We start from the raw sequence: 25,145 nt of genomic DNA on the forward strand, positions 1-25,145 counted from the left end.
GTAAATGGGGGAACGAGGCGCAGAATGGAAGCGGCAGAGGGCAAGCCACTAAGGAGGACTCCTGTCAGAGGGACATTATTGATGGCCGAAGGACAGGACAGCCCTGGCATAAATGATTTGATTTTGGATTCAGGCTGTGGCTGTCAACTCTGCTGACACTGCATTGAAAAAAATTAGACAACCCGCTCCATACATTGGAGTTGTTAAAGTGCACCTGAGTTAAATATTGTTGTTATCATAGTAAGTCATTATTTCATTAACCAAGTATTTGTTTTATACCTTTATACAAAGTTGAACATATATTGATACTTAATCACCAAAAGCAACTGATAAACGAGTAACAAAATGTGTAGACTAAGTATGGTATAGTTTTGGTGTTTCTGTAGCTGTCGAAGTCGGTAATTGTTTTCCCGTGCACTCCCTTCCTGACAAACACACATGGCGTATGCGTAATATTTTTGTTGCTAACTCCCAGCTGTGCGACGAACGAAAGAGGAGTGGGAAAGGGGAGGTGTGTGGATTGTTATGTTAACAGCTCGTAGCGAAATGTAAGTAAACATACAACATGGTCAAATAAGGCTCTTCTGTCGCATAATTCAATATTCGATGTCAATTGGTGAGTGCGAGCTTGCTTGTCTAATTAAATTGACACATTGACAAGTTCGTGCTCATTAGCCAAGACATAAACAACCAGCGAGTCATGTTCTGGTTTGATTTCCGAACTCCCTCTCCCAGCTCCGCCCCACTGCCACTTGCTACTTGCTAGTTTTGTTTAGTTTATAGATTTGCGTTTATTTATGATATACAAAATCGCACCGAAAGGGGGCAGGCGGAGCGGGGCGGGGCAGAACACGCAACACACACGTTAATAGGCCACACGCCATAAATCATGAAAGGAACCTGAGCGGGAGGCGGTGCGATGGTCAGCGGGTTCGCAGGTCACTGTATCAGTATATCAATGTTCCACCCCCGCCCCCACTTGGAAAACTAAAACAGCAAACTTGGCTCGAATTATTTATATAAAAAATGGCCGAACCACGTAACGCGTGATTTATTTACTAAACGTGCAACAAGGCGAAAAAAACCTCAGCAGAAATTACAAGTGCCGCACAGGAATACACTTAGAGGAATGTTGTTGTTCTCAAATTAAATTAATCTTTCTTTTTTTTGTATTTCATCCGTAATATATATTGTTTTCCATTTAGCACAATTTCGATGTCTTACTGGCAAACGGGAAACATCAATCATTTATTCGGCCGTCGAACATGACAGCACAGTTTTTCGGTCCAGCGGAGAATGAAAATGCAAACGTTACGATTCTATTTTTCCAATGTTTATTCCCCTAACGGGTTACACCTAACGGGTCATATAAAAAGTTGACTTTCGGCATACCATAAGTAAAATAGTTGATGTTTTTTCCTGTGTACAAGGGGCGCGGCTAAGGTTATGTTGTAGGATCTCGGGCATTGTCTGAGCGCCTTGTTCATAAATAATTTTTCTAAGCCGGCCCACATGCACACCAACATATGTTATGAGTTTCGCCCGTGTTGCGGGGCGGGGAGTATCTATAGAGCCGTCGTATATCTGGATGTTTATGTGTCCCCGTGTGGGGTGAACCGACAAAAGCATTTGTCACAGTTGAACGCCGTTAACGGTTAACAAGAAAAACACAGAAATGGCCAAATGAAGCACCTTAATCAGTTCGGGAAGAATAAACAGGGAGCACGAAGATCTGGAGTTTGGCAGCCAGATTTGTGGCTGTGGGGGAGTTTAGTGATTGCCAAACTTTGGCTGATTGGCCGCAAAAGATCCCCTCAAGTCCAAATAGCCACAAGTAATCATCCAATCAATCCCACAAATATTTGACCGGTTGAAGAGGGAGCAAGGTGATTGAGAGCTCAGCTTGGATACTCGTCGTGAATCGAAAGATAAAACTTTATACTTTAAAGGACTTTCGGTCAGTTTAAAATGTGCTTTTAGGCCAGAGAACAATCTGGGCTAATTAGCAATTTCTGCCAGCTCGTAACGACCCCATTCCAATTTAACCCCACCATAAATAGTTCCGATTTGCCGCGACAAGGCCAAGTCATCATTTATGGCAGCATCTGTTTGACAATCTGCCCCGACCAGCGCCATTCATTATCTTTCGCTAATTGAGTCATCTGGCAGTGGCTTATCTATCATCTTATTTGCGTGGGCAATTTGGCCAGCGCCTTCCGCGGAATATCGCTTGAGTAATATCTGGGCTGGAACTGCGGGTTACGGCACTGCCTTCAATCATTCCGGGCAACGAGCCTATATCCCATACTCCCCCATATGTACACACGCATCATGCCGGCCATTATTTATCTTTACTCCTTTCAAAGAAGGCACATGCGAGTCCCATGCATTTCCCCGCTTTCAACTTCATGTTGCCTCTTTTTTCAGATTGTGGGGTGTATTTTTAGCACAAATTTCCCTTCCGCTTCCCATGGCGAGTTTTTATGACAGCTACGCGAAAACAGTTGAGCACCCTGGCAAAAAAAAAAAAAACAAAATAGAGAAAAATGTTGGAAAAATCTAGACAACAAAAAATGAGAAAATACCGTTTGAGTCCGCTCGTGCACACAGCTTGAAACAACATTTTCCTTCCCTGCCATTAGTTTGGTTTTTGTGTGGGATTTCGATTCTTGTTCTTGAGCATTTTCCGGGGGGACAACGCACTTCCTGCTTCCGAGAGGCAAAAAGGTTCTTCAACTCAGCCAGGCAATAATCTGCGCACAATTTTTCCAACCGTTTGAAATTGGTTTTGCTCCTCAAAATGAAACTGTTTCTAATTATGGTAGGCCCTTGAAAATATTTGTCAATCAATGCCCATTATATTTTTCATTCATATTTTTGGAAAAGCCTGAAGGTAAGGTGCTTTATACTGCTTCTAATTAAAAAGGTTTTATATGAAAAATATTGCCGAAGTTGCCCTTTCCAGCAGCAAATTTAATTCGTTTCAAACTTTCTCTGAGGGCTTTTTTCGGACCTCGTTTGTATTAAGTCCTTTGGCCTACATATTTTTTTTTTTTTTTGGGAACGGCCTAGTGGTCATGTGTCATTTTGGTCATTTGTTTTAGACAAACCCCCAGTCGACTGGCCCTTCTCTGCCCCCGAAGTCCGTCTGAACTGAAGTGCATTCAAACGTAAACGAGCTGCATTGGCCGCAAAACAAAGCGGGCAACAACCAAAAAAATATGGGGGAGAACGGCAAGAGTTTCTGGTGAAAAAAAATAAAAAGCTTAAAACCTAAAACACAAAAATTGCGGTCGTGGCAACATCAACAGCAGCGGAAAATTACACTGCAACTTAATTAAAACAACATACGTCATTGAAAAAATTTAAAAAAAAAATAAAATATTTGCCGATATGTCTATCTAAATTTTTGTGTTGGACAAATGTAAAGATTTATATAATTTTAATTTGTATAGATAAAGTTAAAAATATTCTAAATGCAAAAGCGATAAACCTCTAATATTATATTTTTGATTTTCATTTATTCAACATTTATTTATTGTGAAAAGCGCCCAACTGACATGCTGATGTAATTTTTCCCCTGTGCAGGAAAAGCGAACCCAAAACTCCACTCAAGCTATGTGCTAAACTCCAGCGACACTCTGCCCGTAACCCCCTTTTCCAACCCTTTCCAACCCTTTCCCCAGCTCAGCCCCCTTACCGCCGTCCATTCAGTCAACAAATATGTTCAACATGCCAGAGCTTCGTCCTGGCCCATTGTGTTCCTGATCCTGATCACTGCGCTGTGCATTTTAACGCTGGCTTGCCTTTTTTGCGGCTTTTCTCCTCTTTTTTCGGCTGGGGTATGCGGGAACTCCAATGGGCTTGTGGCAGTCGGGGGCGGAATGAAATTAATTCCTGTTTATTCATGGTGGATTTGTGGCAGATCGAAGGAATGCTGAATGGAAGTGGTGTTCGAAATATGGTCACTGCTTTTAAGAACGGGAAAATAGAATTTATACGGCATTACATGTACTAATAGAGACATAAATAAATTTACAAATTGCTCTTAATTAAATTTTAATAAAATGTTTGTAAAGAATACAAGTTATTTAGTATTCTTAAATGACCAGCTGCACTGATTAACTTTTCTTACCACACGATTTCGTTCCATCATTTACAGCTTTCTCCTTAAGTTTCGTATACTTTCTCCGGCATTTTGTTGCTTTTTGTTTTGGTTTTGGTTTAACTTTAAATGAATTTCTATTATTTTTGTGTTTACTTGAGCTTTGCAGCTGCTGGGACCCCCGTTTCCGAGATTTGCTCGATTTTCCTGCACATTTTTTCTCCACTAGCCTGGATTTCAGTTCTTAGCCTCGTCTGCTGCTGTTTTATTCTGGCACTCATTGCTCTCCTTGGCAGTTGTGTTCCTTGCTGCCGCTTGTTTTTCTTGTTTTCCCCGATTTTCCCGTTGTTGTTTACTGCTGCACACAACTAAATTGGTATATCCGTTTTTATTAAGCAACATTTCCGGTTTCTCTCGAGTGTTTCGGCTGCACTGCGACGTGGAAGGAGTTGGTGGCGGAAAAGGGCAGGGAAAATGGGAGGGAGCTCTTCTCCACCAGTGACAATTTTTCATGGTGTTGTCAGTTTTTCTCTTACGGAAATCTTACCCCTCGCAGTTCGTTAGTTTCCCCTGGCATGTGTGGGTTTTCTTGTATTTATCTGTGCTGTTAGTCTGCGTTTTCTGCTGCCTTTTTTCTCCCGCTGCTGCAGAGGAAAAAATGGAACTCATTACGTATACGCACCGTGGCGTGTCACGTAATTCACGCTTGGCTGACATCAGGCAATTGATTTGTGTTCTACATTGATTGCCCCACTGCTTCCCGAGGCTAATATCGCCAAGGCCCCCGTCTGCCAATGACTCTTAAACTGTAGAACACCTTTTATTTTTCCCTCAATGCTGTTCGTTGTAATGTATGCATTCAAATTAAATTTGTTGGAACAAGCGAAAAAGGGAAACAGAAAGAAGGGATCGGATCGGCGCCTAAATGCCCAACGCTTATCTCAATGCAAGTCCTTGAGGACCTCATAAATATTTACACTGAAAAAATGTGTTTTACTTCAAAGGCTTAGTTAGATTTACAGACAAAAAAAAATTGGTTTTATGAACATGACATTTTCACTCAAACAGCATCTAACAAATGTAAAATTTAACAGGAATCTATAAAAAAATGATTTTTCTGGATATTTTTTTCTGTGTCCAGATGTGTAAATAAAATTCGAGCCTTTTTCGTGTGGTCAAAAATGCTTAGCCTCATTTAAACTTCTGCTAACCCAGTCCCGCCTTCTCATTTTCTATCCCTCTGGGGCTGTGTCAAGGAGCAAGATAGTTTCAAAAGTGATTTGGGTACACTTTCGGGATTTGGTTTTTGCCTGCTTGTGTTTTGGTCATGCTGGTCAACGGCATATTAAATTAAAGCGTCTGGTCGTTGTTCCTTTTTTTTTTGGGTTTCCTCGGCCCAAGTGTCAGTTGCAAGTGTCAAAGGTGCTTCTGTTTTTAAATTATCCTCAGAGCAGCAAAAACATGACAACAAATTTGTGTGAATATGCGTTTCTATCTTCCCCTAGATAAAATATGGAACCGGGCAAATTATGCAGAAAACGGAAAATATGAAAATAAAAACAAGGGTCGAGAGGTAACTGAAATGCTCGCTTGTAAAGTGAATCTGTCAAGAGATTATTCTAATGGAAAACTCATAATAAATACTGCGGAGTGGGCAGGTTGGAGATATGAGGTGGAGATTTGGATTAAATGTAACGGAGTTAAATGCTTAAGTGTTTGGAATGGGAGAGCATGCTTAACTAGGGATAAGCAGTAAACAGAATTCCTGGAAAAAAAAAACTTAGGGAAAAGTTCTAATGTATTTGTTACTTTTCTATTCCATCTATTTCTTATTTTCTATTATATCTTTTAATATATCAACCAAGAGAAACACATGTTGAACATCAATAATTTAATTATAGTTTTATTTTTAATCATTACGGTTGATTACTGTACATTGTGTGCTGCATAGAAATGCTCAATTGGTCGCTCTCGTTTCACCAAAATCTAAAATTTCCGACAGTAGGAAGTGCGCATCACACATGCAGAATGGCCTAATTAAAAAGCATAATTTAATTAAGGGGCGTCAGCTGGCCGAGTTAGCTGGTGCTTGACAAAAACAGAAAGCGGTTCTGAGAGGAGGCCAGAACTTCTGGCATATGCCAAGGTCTGAAAATCCGCACAGCAGAGGCCAAGGCACTAGCACTCAAGACATCTCTTATTTTTAAAACAAGTTATTCTTTTACCAGGTTTTGCTTAAAGAGTTCATATTATATGTTTCATATAACGCTTTTTGTTTTAAAAAAATAAGGTTTAAAATATTTAGGATAAATAAAAAAAAAAAACTTTTCAGCTTAGTGTTGTATGCTTGCAGTGTACTCCATTCTTGCTTTCTGCTGCCTGCGTGTAAATGCAGTCATAAATTGTGCGGCAAGTGCAACTACAGCTGCAGGTTCATGTTCGAACGGTGCACAAAACATGACAAACATTCGGCATGACTGCATGCAACATTGCAACATTCCGAATATTTAGCTCTATTTAATTTACAGCAAATTAAGTTTGGTGTTTTACAACTTAACCGCATGATTTATGCAGTCCGCACGTTCGTCCCACTCAATCACGCCAGCCTTTGACAATTGTCGCACAAATTATGCCAAATTAAATGACCGGCGAAATGATGGAAATGCAGTAGAAAGTGCAGAGAAATGCGGCAAAGGACAACTGAAATGGACTCTCGAAATTGCATTATGCAGACAATGGAGGTCAGGAGAGCGATATGGAGGCAGATGTTCATCGGAGATGCTTAGTTACTCTTCTAAAAAACAAAAAATAAAAATGTATACAGCTATTACATTATTATTTTTTACACCAATGTTTTATAGTTAAAGATAACTTGCTTCTGGCCTTTCCATTAGAGTATTTTCAACTGGTTTCTGGATAATGAGATGCAAATAACTTTGGCTTCTCGCACTGTGCAAAGCTGATATCAAATTAATTCCATTAGAGGAATAGGTCACCTTCCTCATTAATTTGCGACACCTCGGAACTCTACACTCTGTATCTCCTGTCCGATATCTTTGCCAACAAACTGCATTTGCATTTTCAGCTGCCGAGCGGACCACTTCGATCCACAGTTACTCGGGCGAGAGGGATATATGGTCACTACAGGCATATTCTCGAGCAGATTCTTGGCTTCTGTTTGGCCTCCATCCCCTGACCTCCCTGACCCCCCCTGACCCCAGAGCCGCCTCAACCCCTCAGTCCCATGGTTCGGTCCATCTGTGCGTGCCTTATTGACTCGGCTTGGCTTTCAACGCAACTGAGCCGCAAAGTCAATTCTGTGAATGAATCCACAGTCTCTTAGCCAGCGGATATGAAGATGGACAAGAGGGACAAAAACAAGACCGTCAGCACTGGGAAAAACTTAAGTCACCTAAATGATTAAGGCAAAAAATGTCTAAATGGGATTGCTTAGAATCAAAGGATTTTTCTATAAACTTAGCTCATGGTTAGTTAATAATTTCTGAATAAAGACTTGAAATGTTCCAAAGATCTTAGAGATTGGTTCTTGTTATCAGATTGTTTTTGCTTTTGGAAACTATTTTTCCAGTGGAGGACAGGGGTGTAGGCCTCCCGTTCGCTCGAGCATAAATGAAGTTCTAGTCGCAATGTGACGTTGATTTTTCATTTCAATTTTCTTGCCATTCTAGTTCTCCACGAGCGCTTCCTTCCATTTTCCGAGCTCACTGTTTTCAACCACCGTTCATTGTCATCCTCATTCTGAAAATGTTTACTTTGCACTGGTCGCATATAAAACGGGAAGCCGACTGCTCGACAGTCATGGGATCCGAGTTCCAGTTCCAGTGTAGGAATGGGATGATATACCCCAGGTCCTCGCCCCTGTTCTCCCACCTCCCCGCCTTCCACATTTACTCGTATGTGTGGGTTTTAGTTTGCTCGGCTTGCTTTAACTGTTGTTGATACGGTTTCCGTTTGTCTAAAGCTCCGTGCGGCACTTAAGTGAACTTTAAACACTTTTATTAATGGCATATTATGTAATATACGTGCCCTGGATGCCGCGGCTTCCCCCATTTCCCTTCCCAATCCCTAGTCCCCCCGCCAACCCTCTCGTTTTAAGTGGGTAGGCAACTTTTGCCAACATTACTAGCTGCAAATGTTTTAATTAAAGTGAAATTGGGTATTCTGAGTGGCACACAAGACCTTACATCCTCCCCTCCCTCGCCCCCTTGCAGCTCATCCTGTTGGCTTGCCATTTTCCCTAGCATTTCCCTTTTTCCAGCCCCCGTTTTACAACCAAATCCGCTGCAATCCCAACTGGCAGCGATTTAGCCAGATGTTACGCATACGCAGCGGAAAACTTTTCCCATGCCCACCAGCCATAAGCCATGAAAATGAGGAAATCATATTTCCATTTCGGGCACGTTAGCTGCGCTAAAATACTCCAGTGTCGGAAATTAATATTTTTATTATTCTATAATTTTTTACATATAATAAAAGGTAATAATAGGTTAGACAGGGTTACTTAAAAAAGCTTGAACAACGTAAATACAATTAAAAGGCGAACTTAAAAAACTTTTTACTTCCTAAACCTAAAGTTATATAATTTAGAGGTATTTGATTTTAAACAGAGGAAAAATAAATTACTCTTGCTTCTTCCGAGTCCTATCTGCACCTAAAATAGCCCAAATAGATCTCCCAACCATAATCCTCCACATAATGCCGCTAAGAGCATCGGGGGCTTATAATTCCTGATCCCCGGCGGTTGATGTAATTGCCTCTACTCAAGCTCCCCATTTCCACCGCCCGCTTCCGGTTTTCCACTCAGCGGCGGCCATCGCTTAGTCATCAGCCAGATTTTCCATGTTCCAGCCCTCCATTTCCCACCCATTTCCCCCTCCCCCACTTTCACAGCCGTCGGCTAAGCAAATACTTGGCCCGCCTCACATTACGCATACGCCACGTTTGCAGTTAATTTGCAAATGTTTCACATGCCGACTTCTTAATGAGTTGTCTCACCGGCAGCGGTCCGAGGAGAGAGGGTATCACAATTCACTATTATACTTCAGCTGCCTGTTTGCCTTTCGATTGACTGGCGATTGTTCATCGAAAGAACCGATTGCAATCCACTTTTTCCTGCATTGCTTGTGCGGCAAATATTTGTCGCATAAGTTGCTCTTCTCAACGTGGGATCACTGATAGAAAAGAGAGCAAGAAATAGTTGATAAAAAATAAAATATTGAATAATTGAAACCCATGCATGGCATAGTGTTTTAAATATTCAATGATTACAAAAAAATTTTTAATAGTTTTGAGCTATAGTTTGGGGATTGTGTTTCCATGTAGCTTCTTCTGAGGCAGTTCGTGTTGCAGTTGCAACAGCAACGTCCTGTTAAGCGCATGAACTGCCGTGTTTGCTCCACAGGCACACACACCATGGCATATCGCTTATGCCAGTTCTTATCCCAGCCGACAAAGGATCCTCCCAGTTGCTTTGAGAGCCGCACTAAAGACTTATGGCATTAGGGCACAGCAGCAGAGCAAAGGCAACCGCAACAACTTAGCGCATGTCAGCAGCACATTACACGGAGCCCAGAGCCGCAAACTCGAACACATGGTTGCGAATGGAAGAAGGGGGTTATGTATGGCAAACATAATTTTAAAGCAATTAGATATCTTACTAATAAGAACTTTAATCAATTTAATTTGTAACAATCGCTCTGTTTTAAGCATAATCTTCTTCAACTTAAGAACTCGCCTTTGGTTTTCCCAAAAGCCATTAGAAAATTGAACTGGTCCAAAGCCTCAAGGTAACGTGGCTCTCAAGCAAGTTGGACAAAAGTTAATCCCCCTTGAGGAGCAAAGCTACGCCACTGACCGAAGAACATCTTGCAACACACATACTGTTGATTTTCAGGCAGCAATTGCTATTGCTGTAATTGTTATGAGTAAAAATGGGAGAGGGGGGAGGGGAAGTTTTCTGAAACTCCGAGGTTAAAAAGTAATATATTTTACAACAACAATGGCAGGAGGCGAGACTACATATTATATTTATATGCCACACACACAAAACACACAGGGAAAACAACAATGGCTGATGTTAAAAGCAGAAATTCGCATTAAGCTGAAAGAAAAGCAAAAGCCGGACAGGGAAAATTGGGTAGGGGGGTGTGGGGAAAGCTCAGGGGTTGTCTCAACAACCAGGGAAAGCCACAAGTAAACGAGCCAAGAAAACAGCTTGTTTTAAGTGTAACTCACACCCACGCACACACGGACATACATTAGTTGCATTCTGCCGAGGAAAAACATTTTCCCGCCCCACACCGCTTTCATCTTGTCGGCGTTGTAGCATGAAATCTGTTTTAAAAACTCCAGACATCACACACAATGCCCGAAATGCCATAATTCTTGTCTACGCACAACAGTCTGCCACACTTTATACGAAATAAATAATTACAAACAAGTCAAGCAGACACTGCCAGAAAATGATGCCAGTGTTGGATGTTGCATGGCTGGAAAATGTTGGGGGGAAAAAGGAAAAGGAAAAATGGAAGTGGGCAGAGGAACAGAAGGGGAAAGCACCCTCGAAGTGCTGGAGGGGAAGTTGCAACCAGTTTTCAACACCCTTCTGTTGATTATGACCTCTGAAAACTGTAAGTACATTAAATGGAAACTAAACAGGACGCACTCAAAAAAAATATATGTATATTTACATGACTTTTTTATAAAATATAATACTACATGAAAGGGAATCACAAATCCTCCTTACATTTTTCCTTAGAATATTATTGAAAATAGTTTTTCTTAGAAATAAATGGTAGTTGATGTCTCATAAAATATTTAGGTGCTAACTAACACCTCGAGAATTTTAATTTGGTTATCCAAGAAACTCCAACTTTTTCATATTCCCTTGAACTGTAGTGACATTTGTGTTTATGAAGACGACGCGTCGTCGACCTCAAACAAAGTCCAACTTAACGTACGCAAAAAAGGAAAAACCACAGCCACAAAAACTAAAAAACAATGCAAAAAAACCTACACTGTAAAGTGAAAAAAGTTTCATTTTTTACGAGTGTGTGTAAAGTTTTTGTTGTTTGCTTTGGGTTTGTTTGGGTTGCATTTGGCCAGACTTGACTTTTGCTTCGGCATCTTTTTGCCAAATGAACTCTGCCTTCCTTTTTCCCCTTTTATACATTGAACGAAAATGTTTAAGAAATAAAATTTATAGAAATTTCAAAAGCGAAAGACTTTAGCAAATACTCCACTAGGATAAGCAGTTTAAATAAGATGTAAGGGATAGCTTATATTTACTTGATTGCATTAAAAGTAACTCTTCAAAAGGAATATAAATATTTTTATTCCGATGCTGCGTGTTTTTTATAATATAATCAACTTGAATATGACCTTTTTCCATTTGGTTAGCGTGTAGTGCACTTGCATTTATGAATGTTTAAGCACTTCGAGTCGGTCTGAACTCAACTGAACTGAGTGGAGATAAAGTTTTCAGTCCCCAGTTCTCCAGCGAACAATTGAAAAATTCATAAAGCCAGCAGGAAGAGCGAGACGATGGAAAACTTTGCCGAAACTCTAATGATGGCTAATTATTACAAAATACACACACTCATATGGGCCGGAATAAGTTTTCCGCTGTGAGTGAAAACTTTCGTATGCAAATAAAGTTAATTTACATTTTAAAATCCATCATATTGCAAAAGCTTGTATAAATAATTGCAAATATACATTGCTGCCTTGAGGCCCAAAACGGAGGGACGGAGAGCCCCGGAAAAACTTCCACATATTTTGTAGTGAATTTTTCCTCGAGCTGTGTCGAAAAAAGTGTTTTTCTTTCGACTTGCTCATGGTAATTTTGCCCACCTCTCCCGGTCTCAGTTTGGAAATCAACTTATATAGGGAAACGAAATCTATATGCATATGCATTTCATGTTTTTGTATGCACAAACGGCGGAGGGCGTGGTCATGGCAATTGAAGCCCCTTGAGGGCTAAGCTCAGCGCTCATTGATAATTATTTGCATGGAAAAATGTAAATCGGTAGCCAAAGCAAACGTTAAACATGTCATGTCCCAGTCAGATTTTCTCTTGAGTTTGCTGGATCCCCGAAATATCCCGACCAATCGAAGGATGTTTTCCCCGTAACTTATTTTGTAACCGGTTTGTAAATCAAATAATTGAAAATATTTCGTAGCTATTGTTCTTAAGTTTTTAAATTATAGAGTTCATTAATTGGAATTAATTTAGGCAACATTAAAAACTGTTGAATTTAATAATCCTTCGGTAAACAATAAGCTTTTAAATAAAAATATTCCATTAACTATGCTTTAAAGTAAACAAAACATAAGAGGCTTTAAATACAATCCACACACATTGCAATTACATTATCCCCACATAAATATAAAAAGTTGAATTCAATATACGCTCTTAAGCTTTAGCAAACATATCAGAATGGTATTTTGTGAAAAATACCAACTTAAAGCAAACAAATGTCAGCAAACTTGTTTTTTCGAAACTTTGCACTTTTTGTGTGTTGCCAACTGTTAATTACAATAACAGTAGGAGGAGAGTGGGAACCAAAGTTTCTACATGATCGAACTAAAAAGAGAAAAGCGCAAGAAATCAGAAATTCAGCAGATGGCGAAAAAATAGCGAACATTTGAGCGATGGAAGCGATGCAGGAAGTCCTATATGCAGCCGCAGTGCATTGTGTTGTTTGTATTCTGGACTATGCGCTTTATATACCAAAAATCCCAACACAATAAAGCTGTTGCTTCGTTTAATATATGGCTTTATAGGAAAAACCAGCGTAACAATAGACGGCTCCGTGAAAATGGTACCCAAACTTACATCTGTGGATGGGCAGACTGCTCAAAAAACAGATTCGCTCCAACAAAATACATGAAAATTGAGCGGAGTGGAAACCGGAGGAGGGCGGAGAGTATAAAATAAAAAGCAGGAACACACAAAAACTAAAATTCAGGCAGACAAATTAAAACTAAGCGCTGCATGTGCAAACAACTGCCCCAACCCCTGCATTTCCCAGCGCCACCCCCATTTTCCACCCAGCACTCGACCCAATGGCGTCCACTCGACCATTTGCTCCATTTAGCTGAATACACACTCGAAAAAAGAGGGGAAAACATCCCAAACTAAACTGCGTGCTTAGTTTTATTTGACCGGTGCTGTAAAACTGTAAAACGACCACAAGTAAAAGCTTCAAAGTTTCATTTCCCGCACATCAAAAACATAAAAAGAAACGAACAAGGAAATGCAGCCAGCGGAATTTGATTGGAATTGTTTCCGGAAAACTTATTTTGCTGATTTTTCAGCAGTAATTATGTATAAATTGCTGTTAACTGGTGAAAAACACGGAAGTTCTTATGGTCAAATTAAATTTTATGCCCACTAAAAAGTCTTCGGACGCAATCCGGAAAATTATTTGGCTCTGCATGCCAGCAATAAATTTTGTTTCGATTATTTCCGCTTAATTTGGATCTCTGGGAGTTTTTACTTAAATTCGGGCTAAGATAAAAAAGCATGAAAGCTTAATGGCATGGAAGCAAATTTAAATAAAAATTATGCATGAATGGACAATCCGAAAAAATTAAAAATATATGTAACTATTTATACGACTGCTTCTTAACTGCTGTTAAGTCTTTTTCAATAGATTTCAGTGGCTTACAATTCACAAAAATTACCTAATACCTTAGGCATTTCAAAACCGAATTAATAAAATAGAAAATTCAAAGCCAGCTTTACGGGTAAATAATCCCCAATTTGTGTGGAAATTCTTTTCGGGAACACAACCAATTTGGATGCAGTTGTTCCGCTCCCCGGCCATTGTGTTTCGGTTAGCGTGGCATGTGAATTATTCATTTTTGTGGTATAGATTTACAATTTCCACGAGTCTCTACAGCACCACGCTTTTTTATTTTTTTAATAGTTGATTCTTTATTCTTTATTTTTGGTCCATGTACAATTGCTGCTGCTCCGCTGATGGTATTGATTTTCGTTTTTGCTCCGCTGCGTACATAACAGTGAAAAAATAAATCAAATCAGTTTAGCGACGAGGATATATCAATGTTGTTATATGATTTTGTGCTGGATTTCGACCGCTTCGCTCTTAATTAAATGTCCGCGGCTAAAAATTGCACGGGGTAATTGAATTGTCGCTGCCATTTGTCCGGAAACAAATGTTCGATTCGTGAACTGTGATCAGTTTTCAAGATTTGTAATATAAATATATCCACTGTTTTTTTGGCATAAGAGGGTTTTCAAAACGCGGCTGCAATCAAAACACTTTTTTAATCCCGTAATTTTAATCATTTATTTTGCGACTGAATCTTATCCGTTATTTTCGCTGGTGTAATCGAATCCGTGCTCTGTCATTCCAGGTCACCTTTGGCTCTCGATTGGCCTGATCTCCGGGGACGACTCGCTGGACACGCGTGAGGGCGTCGATCTGGTGCTCAAGTGCCGCTTCACCGAGCATTACGACTCGACCGACTTCACCTTCTACTGGGCCCGCTGGACCTGCTGCCCCACATTGTTCGAGAACGTGGCCATCGGCGATGTGCAGCTCAACTCGAATTATCGGTAAGTTTGTGCAATGGGCCGATAAATCACAGAAGGCCCGGCCTCATAAATTCCGCGCTGATGGCTGATGCCTGATGGCTGATGGCTGTCAATGCGCTGGCAGCCGGCGAACGTCAAGGGTTAAGGACATTTATTTAATTGCCAGCGAGGGCAGGATTGTTTTCCCCCGCGATAAAAGATGAAGGATGCGCCACCCAAGTCGTGCGTTCGACTGTTAAATTTATTAAAATTGCCATCGACAACGTCATCGATGCCATTGTACATCATTAAATGTTCATCTGGCTGGCGATAACTCATTACCAACAAGTTGATGGCTTCCCTTTCGGCCCTCGCATATCCTTTTTCACCCATCTGGCGCAGCTGTTGGTCCATCATTTTGGGCTGGCTGGCTGGCGGAAATGTAGCAGCACAATGGCCGAAAGGGAAATACAAGTCTGGGGACCAAAAGTGATTGCCAAAGTTGGTAACTTTTCTAATGAGGAAGTCGGATAATCGTTGAATAATTGGGGAAACACGAGAACTTCTATTGATTATTCTTTTGGACGAGGAAAAAATTCGAGGGAACCGACTATGCATAGAAAAAAGCTTAGGGTGTATTGCAATATTCAAATCAATAACTAGCAATACCCCAAAAATTATAATATTTTGTCGTTATCAACCATAAATTGAAGTTGAACTTGAAGTGTGAACTCCTTCCACAATTTCAGTCTTTGTACCTAAGTATTGGCAACACATGGCGTATACGCAACTTAATTTCAAACGCTTAGGTTATGAAATTTCCTTTGAAATTGCAAAACAAAAAGAGAAAAGGGAAAAGTAGAGACGTCAGCGGGAACTTTTCAAACTGTTTGTATAAAATGCGTTGAATACTGCTGCTGCCGAGAGCTGCCAGCATATTTATTTATTAATCATAATAATCATTTTGCACAGCATTTTGAGCGTGAATAAACAACAACAAAAAGCGGCAGAGAACAGAACAAAAATAATAACAAAGGAGGGGCGAGTGGGGAAAAACATTCAATGCGGCGTATGCTGCAAATCGCTTGGAAAATTTCAACAGGCCATTCAAAATACATGCCAGACAAACAGCCCACTGCAAGGTGAAGGGGCAGAGGCGGAGGCGGATTTGGGGGCGTGGCAATGAGGCAGAGACCACCAGACGACAAGCATAATAAATAAATGATCCAGCAGATACATGTACTGCATGTTTCCGCTAAGTAGCAGCCGCCACAGAAACATGCAAATGCCAGAAACGTGTAAGCAGCAGAATGGAGAGGCGAAAAATAAAATAAGAATTATTATAACACAATTTTGCTAATCGCGCGTTAAACAATTTGTTTGATTTATGTGCCCTGGGTTCAGACTAATGATGCAAAACGGGAAGAGGCGCACATGTATCTGAGGAATGGGTGATTTGGCGAAACAAGAAGAGGCGAGAGTGATGTGCCATCTGTTCTGGTGAATCAGAATGTAAAGCATATATCACAGGAAAGCGTGGTAGAAGAATCTGTACTTATTACCAACATCTAGACTGCATAAAAGTTGAAACTCTTTAAGTGATATCCCCCACTTCACGAAGAAGTCGCTCTGAACTGCCCATTAGGGCACATTCTCGCTCAAAAGAAACTGCACGGGCTTCCAGCTCAAGTTCTAGTTGTTAAAAGGCCAACAGACTCTCTCCTCTTTTTATTCTGAACAGCCATACATTTAGTCATTGACAGGAGGCGGTGCACAAAAGGCAATTGTGATCCCTAAAAGGCGTGACCGACAGGAGCAAAAATCCTTACAATTTTTTATGCTCACAGCTTGCACTCGAAATGAATGGGGGAAAATAGTGAAAAAGAAGGGTTTGCCTGTTTTGCATTGACATCGAAACAAAGGGCTAATTGGGATGTTAGACAAAAGGCGCTGCAACTCTGGCCGATTTTTTCCAAGGCTTTCGCCCTGTATGGAAAACAAAAGTAAAACGACTGTTAGCTGGGCCAAAAGTTTCCCGACAGCAGCCGAAAAGATAAATTGTTTTTTAAATGAATTCAATAAAGCGTGCCATAACAAAATTCAAAACACACAAATACGAAATACGAAACACGGAACACAAAAGGCAGCCGACTTTCGGGAGATTTGAACATAAAACGCCTATACAGTCGGCATGGCTTATTTGCATTTCAATTTGCATAAGTGAAGAGTTTCCACGTACATATATATCCGTACATATTTCCATATCTGCGATAGATGTCGCATCGGGTTGGAAACAACACACGTGTTGCCGTTTCCAGGCCCCAAAAAGTCAGCATTTGATCTGCGTATTTTGATGTATGTCTGCCGCCAAGGTAAAGGTTAAACGTTGACCCGCATAAAAAGGCAAACATCCCGACGAAGCTGGCCAACTCAGGACCATCCATTGATAACAACAAGCCACGTTTGCATAAATAGCTGAAATTATTGCCGCACATCCATCACCCAAATGCGAAATGTGTCAGCTGAGTCGCAGCCCACATTAATATATACAAACAAATAGCAACACGAGTTATCGGGGATCAACGAATATATATAATGCTCTGCACTGCGTACAAAAATGATTAATTAAAAAATAAATAATATTTTCAGCTGGAGTCCAATTGAATTTTGTTGAGCTGGGTTGGTTTTTTGCACTAATTTGAAAAATACATTTTTATAAGCTCACTGACATACAATATTACAACCATATTTGTTTCCAAAGACCAGAAATATTTTGTATACGTTTTGTCTACACAAGTTGATAAAAACGAATTGGAAAATAATAATATCCCCCGCTTTATTTTAAATTTAAAACAACTACTGAACACAATGACAGCCCACGCCAATCAGCTCTTAAAATCGATACCAAAATACAAAAGAAAAATGGTAAGCCATTTTAGCCTTTCTTTTCCGGTTTCCCCAAGGGAGCTTCGAAATTTTTGCGAAGGCACAGTAACCACAACAAAGAATCATGGGCTGTAGCAAATCAAAATTAAAAATCGATAGCCAGCATGAGTTTCATATTAAATTTCTTTTAACACAATTGAAAAATGCCTTCTACTGATGCTCCGGATACTTCCGTTTTTTTTTTTCTCTCTTCCCACGAGCTCGACTTTTATTTTTGTTTTCTGCGCTGTGTATTTTGCTATCTGTTCAGTGAAAAGCAAATTTTTTGATTGTTTTGCACGCTCCACCAGCGAAATGTTTGCGGCACTTAAACAACAAGAGGCGAGCACCACGCAAAATTCCAATATCATTCAACAAACACGCAGCAGCGCAAATAAAATGCGGGTTTGGGCAACATCGAGGTTGTTAAGGTCATCAAAATGACAATTTTCGGGCGGGGGAACCGCAAAGATAAGAGCAATGTATCGGCCGATGGTCAGGGAATCGGAACCAACGAACCAATCCCAACTCAATCCATCCATCACTCGCCGCAGTTCCTGCGTGATGAAGCAGGGCAATTGTGAAACTTGATTGATTCTCAAAACTTATTGGAAATTATCTGGCCAAATTGGTGTCCATTTTTTGACTCCTGTTCATGCCAGATTTTTATAGGTTTCCGTGAATTGAAAAAGGAGACCCAAGTCAGCACTTCAAGGAGTCATAACTAGGACAATTTTTATCCGATCACATAGTGACATACCTCTAAACCTTTAGAAGTCCTAAATAAACAGCGCTTTTATCATAATAATGGTACAGAGTTACAATTATTGCTGAAAAATGTTTATTTACAAGTTAAAATTAATGGTATTTCCCTCGCACCCTGACGAATCAATATATACTTTGTCGAATCTACCAAAAACCAAATAGAACAACCCACAATTAATCTGAACGCCAAATGCGGTTTGCAGCCGTCAAGAGCTGTCCAAAAACTGACCCAATTTCAACCGACTCGATTTCGATGTATCAAAAACCCCTTTCAACAATGGCATTTAACGATTGCCACTTTGCGCGGCGCATTAAATGACTTTACGACCTAGGACACAGATTTTCCAGATTTGCCCAATGGAATGCACAAACCCCAAAAGAGGCTTAGTGCGCCCCCCCCAAAACCACGCCCCTGGCCATCCTGGGGCTGTTTTGGTCCACCCAACTCGACACATTTGCACATTTGCCGGCAATGCTCTGTTGTTTTGTTGTCCTGGTGCTCGTGGCGTTGCGTAAATTAATTTCAGTCGCTAAGCGTAATTTAAAGTTAGCTTAAGCCAGCAGACATATACATAACCACACAGTGTCGTGCACTGGGAGAAAAATTTGCTTGCAATGAGTTTTTGCCACTCAAAGAAGGAGAATGCAGTTCCCCGCATCAAATGGATTTACAATTATCATCCCAAGCTTAATTTAATGGTTTGTTCTTAACTCTTAGTATATGGTAGTTTATATACTCCCCTTTTTTTCCAGTGCACACACACTTTTGCAACATAAACAAGACTCACAACAAACGGTCTTGAACTCGCCGCTGCTCCATGCAAATACGCACATGCGGTGGGCGGTTGGCCAAGGGAAAAGTCAGGAAAGCGGTGGAAGGGGAAGGGAGGGAGGAAAACTGCGGAAAACAGGGAAAATGCGAAGGAGGGTCTGCGGAACAGAAGGTGTCCGACCACCCGCCGGCCATGTGGAGTTCATAAAGCTGCGGGGCAAACTGAAACCGAAAAGCGAACACCGAAAGCGGAGCGGGAGAGCCGCCGCCGGAAGTTGTCCGCCGTACGAAGTGCGACTTGTCAACGTGTACTTCCGGCCGCCATTCTTCGCCGCAGAAGCCGCAGAAATGTTGCGGGAGGTGGCGGAAAACTCGGGAGCCGTGGCCATGACACACAGGAAGCCGGTGGCCGCTCCTCCCTTCCGTCTGAGTCGCCAAACTTTATGAATAATTCAGTTTAAATGCTTTTTTTATTGTTGCCCATGTTGTCATTTGCTAGCTTACACTTGGCTGGCTCCGGCTTAAAGACCCTCAAGAGCGGCTTATTAAATTTGAATACGCAAAATTATGAAACTTGTCTGGTTAAGTTTGTATTTAAATTTAATTTAATTAAGTTCTACACACACTACAGAGCTTATATTGTAAAGCAACATTTATGTGTGCCAGATCCATACTTCAAACAACAAAAAGTCATGGGTAAATAGAATTCGGTTTGCACCAGTTACAACTTTCAGTCCTTTAATTAAAATTAACTAAATGTTCTACACAAGCAGGCTTTCTCCAAGTGAAACAGGATACCCATTTTATTCCTTCGAATTACTCTGCATTGTGTGATCAACATTGTTAGGCGGGTAGTTTAGTCAAGTCGGAGCAATTAATGTGGCAAATATTTACCCTCGATTGCGAAATAGTTAAACAGAACAGAAGAGCTGTAAATCCAGAAGCCTTCGCCTGCACATTTCGCATCCGCCGCGAATGCATTTGAGTGATGGCGTGGGGAAAGTTGATGCTGCTAAATTTGTTGTTTATTATTTGCGCGCTGTTATTGTTGCCAAGACGTCGACAATGTCGCCGGAGGCGAAATCCTCAGAATCAGGAGCAAGCATCCTTTGAAAGTCCTGTCTCCGGCGCTGTTGTTTCGGCGATGTTTCGACGTAAGTGATTTGGAAACACCTGCTTAACATGTTGCCAGGTAGACGACGACACTTTCCCCCGCCTTCCCATCTCCTCCGCCCCTTTCTCTTGCCCCCCCTCGCCCGTGTCGACATTTATTAAGGTTGTTTTGTGGCTGCCATAATACAGTTTAGATGGTGAGCGACAACCCAGAAGGGAAGCCATTAACATCCCGCGCCGCGTCTTGCCTCCATCTTCCCGACCAGGTTTCCTGGCTCCCAGCAGCCCGTAAACTTTGTCAACTAACATAAATTTTATGTAATAATTTTTCTAATCAGAAAATGAATATGCAGCGCCTCGACTCGTGGTTTTCTTGGGCGCTTCTTTTAAAGTAAAGGGTATCCTCAGTTTTTGTGGACCTTCCTCTAGTTTAAGAACAGAAACTGCAGCCTCTCAGGAAAAAGTTCTCTTTTTAAAATATTATCCTTAATAATGACAGTATGTGCGTTACTTTGTCTTGGCATATACCCAAAATAATAAGCCTCCGATACTTGAGTATGCCAGTTTCTGACAGCTCACCTAGAGCACGCTACACTTTTTAAATACATTTTTAAATGCCGCAAAATGGCGTTCGTGCCTCCAGTTCGTCGCCGTCACTCCGCTGCTGCTTCTGCTGTTTGTCATTCGCCGTTAAAATCAATTTACGACAAAATAAACACACGCAGTGTCCTGGAATTCTCCCAGCCCCGCAGGACCCCCAAACCGCTCGAGCCCTGCAAGCCCCCCGAAACTCCGAAACCTCGGAACCCATCTGCCGGTGTTTGCATTGCTGCGTTGTTTGTTTGTTTCCTGCTGGCGCTGTCACAGGCACTGGGATCCAGATCCAGGATCCAGGACCCGGTATCCTGGCTCCAGGACCTCCGAAATGAGGAGTCAGTGGCAACGTCTGTCGCTGTCACCTTTAATGTAGAAATATTTTTTACTCACGCTCGGGCATTGACAGACAATGAAGAGGGTTTCTGAAAAGCTTATCGAAAATTGGCTCAAGGATGTGTGTCCTGCGCTCCCCGCCAATTTAATGGGGCTGACCCGGGGCGGGGTTCCGGCGTTCCGGGCTCCCGGCGTCCGGGCAACTTTAAGTCCACCCAGAGCATAGTTTATGGCCAAAATTTATGAGGGGTGAAGCTCATTAAGTGCGAATATCGTGCATTAACATCTATATAGCGCTGCAGCCGGGCGCTCATTAAAATCTAAAGCCCTGGCACGGATTTCGTGCTATCAAAGGACTGCCAGCTACAAATTACACAGCTTGCAAAAGTGTCCTGCGGAAAAGGGGAGAGCTCTTTATTTTTCAAAATAAAGACACTTAAAAGCTAAATCATTTAAATGTATTTTGATGGAAGCTACACTTAAGCGGAATCAATTAAAATCAAATCAGATAGAACTTCCATTTCCCAAAAACCATCAATAATAAATTCAGCTTTCTTTTGCGATTACATCAATTTGGGCACTTTTCGCTGGCGAATGAGGATTAATCTTTAATGAAAGTGTAACCAGACGATCAAATTTCGCAGACAGCTCAAGTCGCAACATAATTTTCGACGGGAAAATTTGAGCTTTTCGCTGGCGCAGTAATTAAAAATTCAACGGGCAAAAATCAACAGGAGAAATCTGTTAACTGCTATCCCAAAACCTGTTACCAATCAGGACTCCTTGATGAGCAGGTGTGCCTGAGAAGTTTTCGCCCTCGAAAATCTGTCGGAAAGCGAACAAAGGATGTGGCTGGGTGGAAAATACTGGAGGGACTTTTCCGGCACCAGCTGCTGCCCAGCGAGCCCCACTCCAACTCGGAGCATTATTGCTCCCGCGAGGCCGCAAGAAAAAGATATACATAGTTTCGTGACAGGCCCCAAACTTGGAACGGGGGTTAAGGTTGGTGCTGGCTGCCAAGGGTTAAGGGGCCGCCCCCGGATGACAGCGCTTGTCGATGATGACTATGGCAATGATGATTAGAACGAACGGCCTCTGAGGATTCGGCACGCAGTTGGGGCCTGTAGCCATCGCCTTAATTACGTGGAGATAAGAAACGCAAATGTAAATATAGCCACGGCTCAGGAGTACAGTGGAACTTGTCTGGGCAAGAACATTAAGGAAGGTATGACTTAAAAGAAATTGTAATATATTATGAACACTTATTTTTTAGTCATAGTGCTCTGACATATAAGAAATAGCTATAGATAATAACTCCCGCAAATCAAATATTGTCGAACTAGCTTAAACCTAAATTTTCAGATACATTTTTAAGGGTCTTAATATTTTCAGTTTAAGTTAGGATTTTCTTAACCGTCCTTCACTGTACTCCCACAAAAAATAGGAAGTGAAGGGGCTGGTTCCCTGGCCGTTTGACACGGGGGAGGGGAGGGGCCGGTAAATGGGTGGCACAACTCAAAGTGGCAGTTGGCCTCGCCGGGCGGACGCAACAGCTGCGCTCACTAAACGCTCCGGCATAAACATAAAAAGTCTATGAAAGTGTCATAAAGCAGGCAATAGAACCGAACGACCGGCGTGGGGTCGCTTCTCTCCAACTTGCCACGCCCCCGACAAAAATTTAACCGCCTCCCGGGTGGCCTTGTCAGTTGGCTAAAACTCATTTGTAAGGCGTTGCTCATAAAAAGCAGGAGGCGAACAACAAACCGTTCTAAAGAAATTAGACATTGGGCGCGAATTCACAGGGAGAAACGATTGGGAGGGACACTTGGCTAGGAAATAAAGATAAAGTAAGGTTTTTTAATTATTCGAATATAATATATTGTTTTTATTTCGTAAATCATTGTTGTCAAGATACTTATTTCATAAATGCTAAAACTCAAGCTAACCTAATAGGTTCAGGTCTTTAAGACCCCACTTTATTGAATTTAAATTAACCACCTTTTAAACTAGAAAAGAGTAAACTTACTGACTCCAATTTTTGGAATATTTTTTCTCTGCGTTGTCCCAAGTGATTGTCATTAGCCGGCAAACTGCTTTAACTGTCATTTAAGGCTGCGCCTAGAAGTGAGCTTTAAATTTTCCGAAACAAAGAGGGCAGAGTGGAGGCTTTCTATGGGCGGCTTGAGAGTGTGTGTGTGTTGCAAAGTATTTTTTTGGCCTGCCAAAGTCAAAAATTATCCAACAACATTGGCAGTGGGTGGAGTTGACTTAGGGAAGCTTAGCCATTTCATTTTTGGCCCTGTTGTGGGGCAGAATGAGAATATGTGTGTTAGGAAAAGATTATGCGCTTATAATGGGTCCGCAAGTTTTTGGACCCGGCCAAATCTCTACGAAATTGGCTTTTGAGCGCACATAAAATGCGAAATGCGGGGGAGCGGCGGAGTATTACACAGTGGAGCAAAATAGCAGAACCGGGAGAGCAGATAGCCGGATTGTTCAAACAATACACAGAACACACACAACTGTAAACAAAAGGCCCATAAATTAAGGCAGAAACGAAGCGAGATACACTCAGAGGAAAAAAGGGAAAGGGGGGAGGGGAACGGAGAGCCGCCTTTATGAACCAGACATGTGTGCACTCCAGCCCCCGAAAGCCCGAAAAAAGGGGGCACACACTCCCCCTTGTGTCGTAAAACGCAGCATAATGAAACATTATAGAAATCATAAAAATCAACATCATATTTATGCATATAAAGCGGGCAACAAAACATCGGACTGTCAGACAGACAAAAGCCAAAAATTGCTGCAGCAAAAAGCAAAATATGCAAAATAAAATGTGAGCAAAGAAAGCGAAAAAGAAGCGCAGAAAGGAAAATGGGAAAGCGCATAAAACAAGTGAACATGGATGAGACATAAAAGAGTTTGGCCAAAAGCTCGACTTTCCAATGCTCTCGGGGTAAATATAATTTTTAAAATAACTAAATAATTATAATAAAATACAAAGCTGTTTTTATTAAATGTAATTCTAAATTCTTTTTAAAATTCAATATTTTCATTGAAGAATCAGTTCAATTAATTTTGTTATGTAATCGATATGCCCCTTCAAGAAGCAAGCAAAAATTATGCAAAGTAATGCAAAGTGTCTCGGCATACGCACAAAAGATGTGTTTGAGCAGCATGTTTCTCACACTCTCTCCAAGGTCGTAAATAATAAGAATATTAACAGGAGTTCAAGGCTAGGGAAAACTGGGGGAAAAAGAAAAGAGACGGAAAAACCGACGCGAGAGACTCATAAATTCTCCGCTGCAAATTTCGGCTAGGCCTGTCGCGCAAAGTTTAAGTAACGATGGGAGTTCTTCCCCTCAAGATTTGGGCTTCAATAAGAAAGGAGCCATTGCTGACCTTTAGCCCTTGCATATTAGCTTTTGTTTTCGCATTCCTTTTACTCCTTTAACTGTGAGTGACAAAGCTCTGCGCTGTTTAAACATTTAGGTGTGTTGAGTAAAATTATACATTTCTAAGTTATATATTTTTCATTTAAGGTTTGAAATCCCCTAATGTAGTGAGGCTTTTGTAACTCAGTTAGAAGGATAGACCGCTCCTTGCATACGACTTCTGGCCATAAAAAAATTCATAAAAGCTCGTATCTGAAAAATGGCAAACGAAGGCAAGCCGCAAGCACAGCTGCATTTTCGGACCCCAGAAAAAATCCACAGCCCCTCTGGACAAATCCCCACCCACATTTCAGTGGTTTGACTTTTGCTTAACAGACCACGCCCCTTTCCGCCCCGAAAGTGGAGCAGGAACATCCTCAACCGAGTTATGATTTATGCACATTGCTCTGTGAAATCTATTGAGAAATCAGTGACAGTGGAGAAATATGCGAAGCTGGACAGCAGATGGCAGCTGCTTGTGGGGATTCCGGATTCTGGACACGGTGATGCATGGCTATATGGCTATATCTATAGCGA

General features: G+C 41.3%; 1 protein-coding gene across 1 annotated transcript in view; it reads left to right on the top strand.

Annotated features, from left to right (window-relative positions):
• Positions 1 to 25,145, top strand: part of LOC108091497 — an 87,135-nt gene that overhangs the window by 29,918 nt on the left and 32,072 nt on the right. Inside the window, 1 exon segment of the mRNA XM_017190730.2 lies at positions 14,510 to 14,711. Within this exon segment, the coding sequence (XP_017046219.2) occupies positions 14,510 to 14,711 (202 nt within the window).

This window comes from Drosophila ficusphila, unplaced genomic scaffold, assembly GCF_018152265.1.
Source record: "Drosophila ficusphila isolate 14025-0441.05 unplaced genomic scaffold, ASM1815226v1 contig_412, whole genome shotgun sequence".
Classification (NCBI taxonomy): domain Eukaryota; kingdom Metazoa; phylum Arthropoda; class Insecta; order Diptera; family Drosophilidae; genus Drosophila; species Drosophila ficusphila.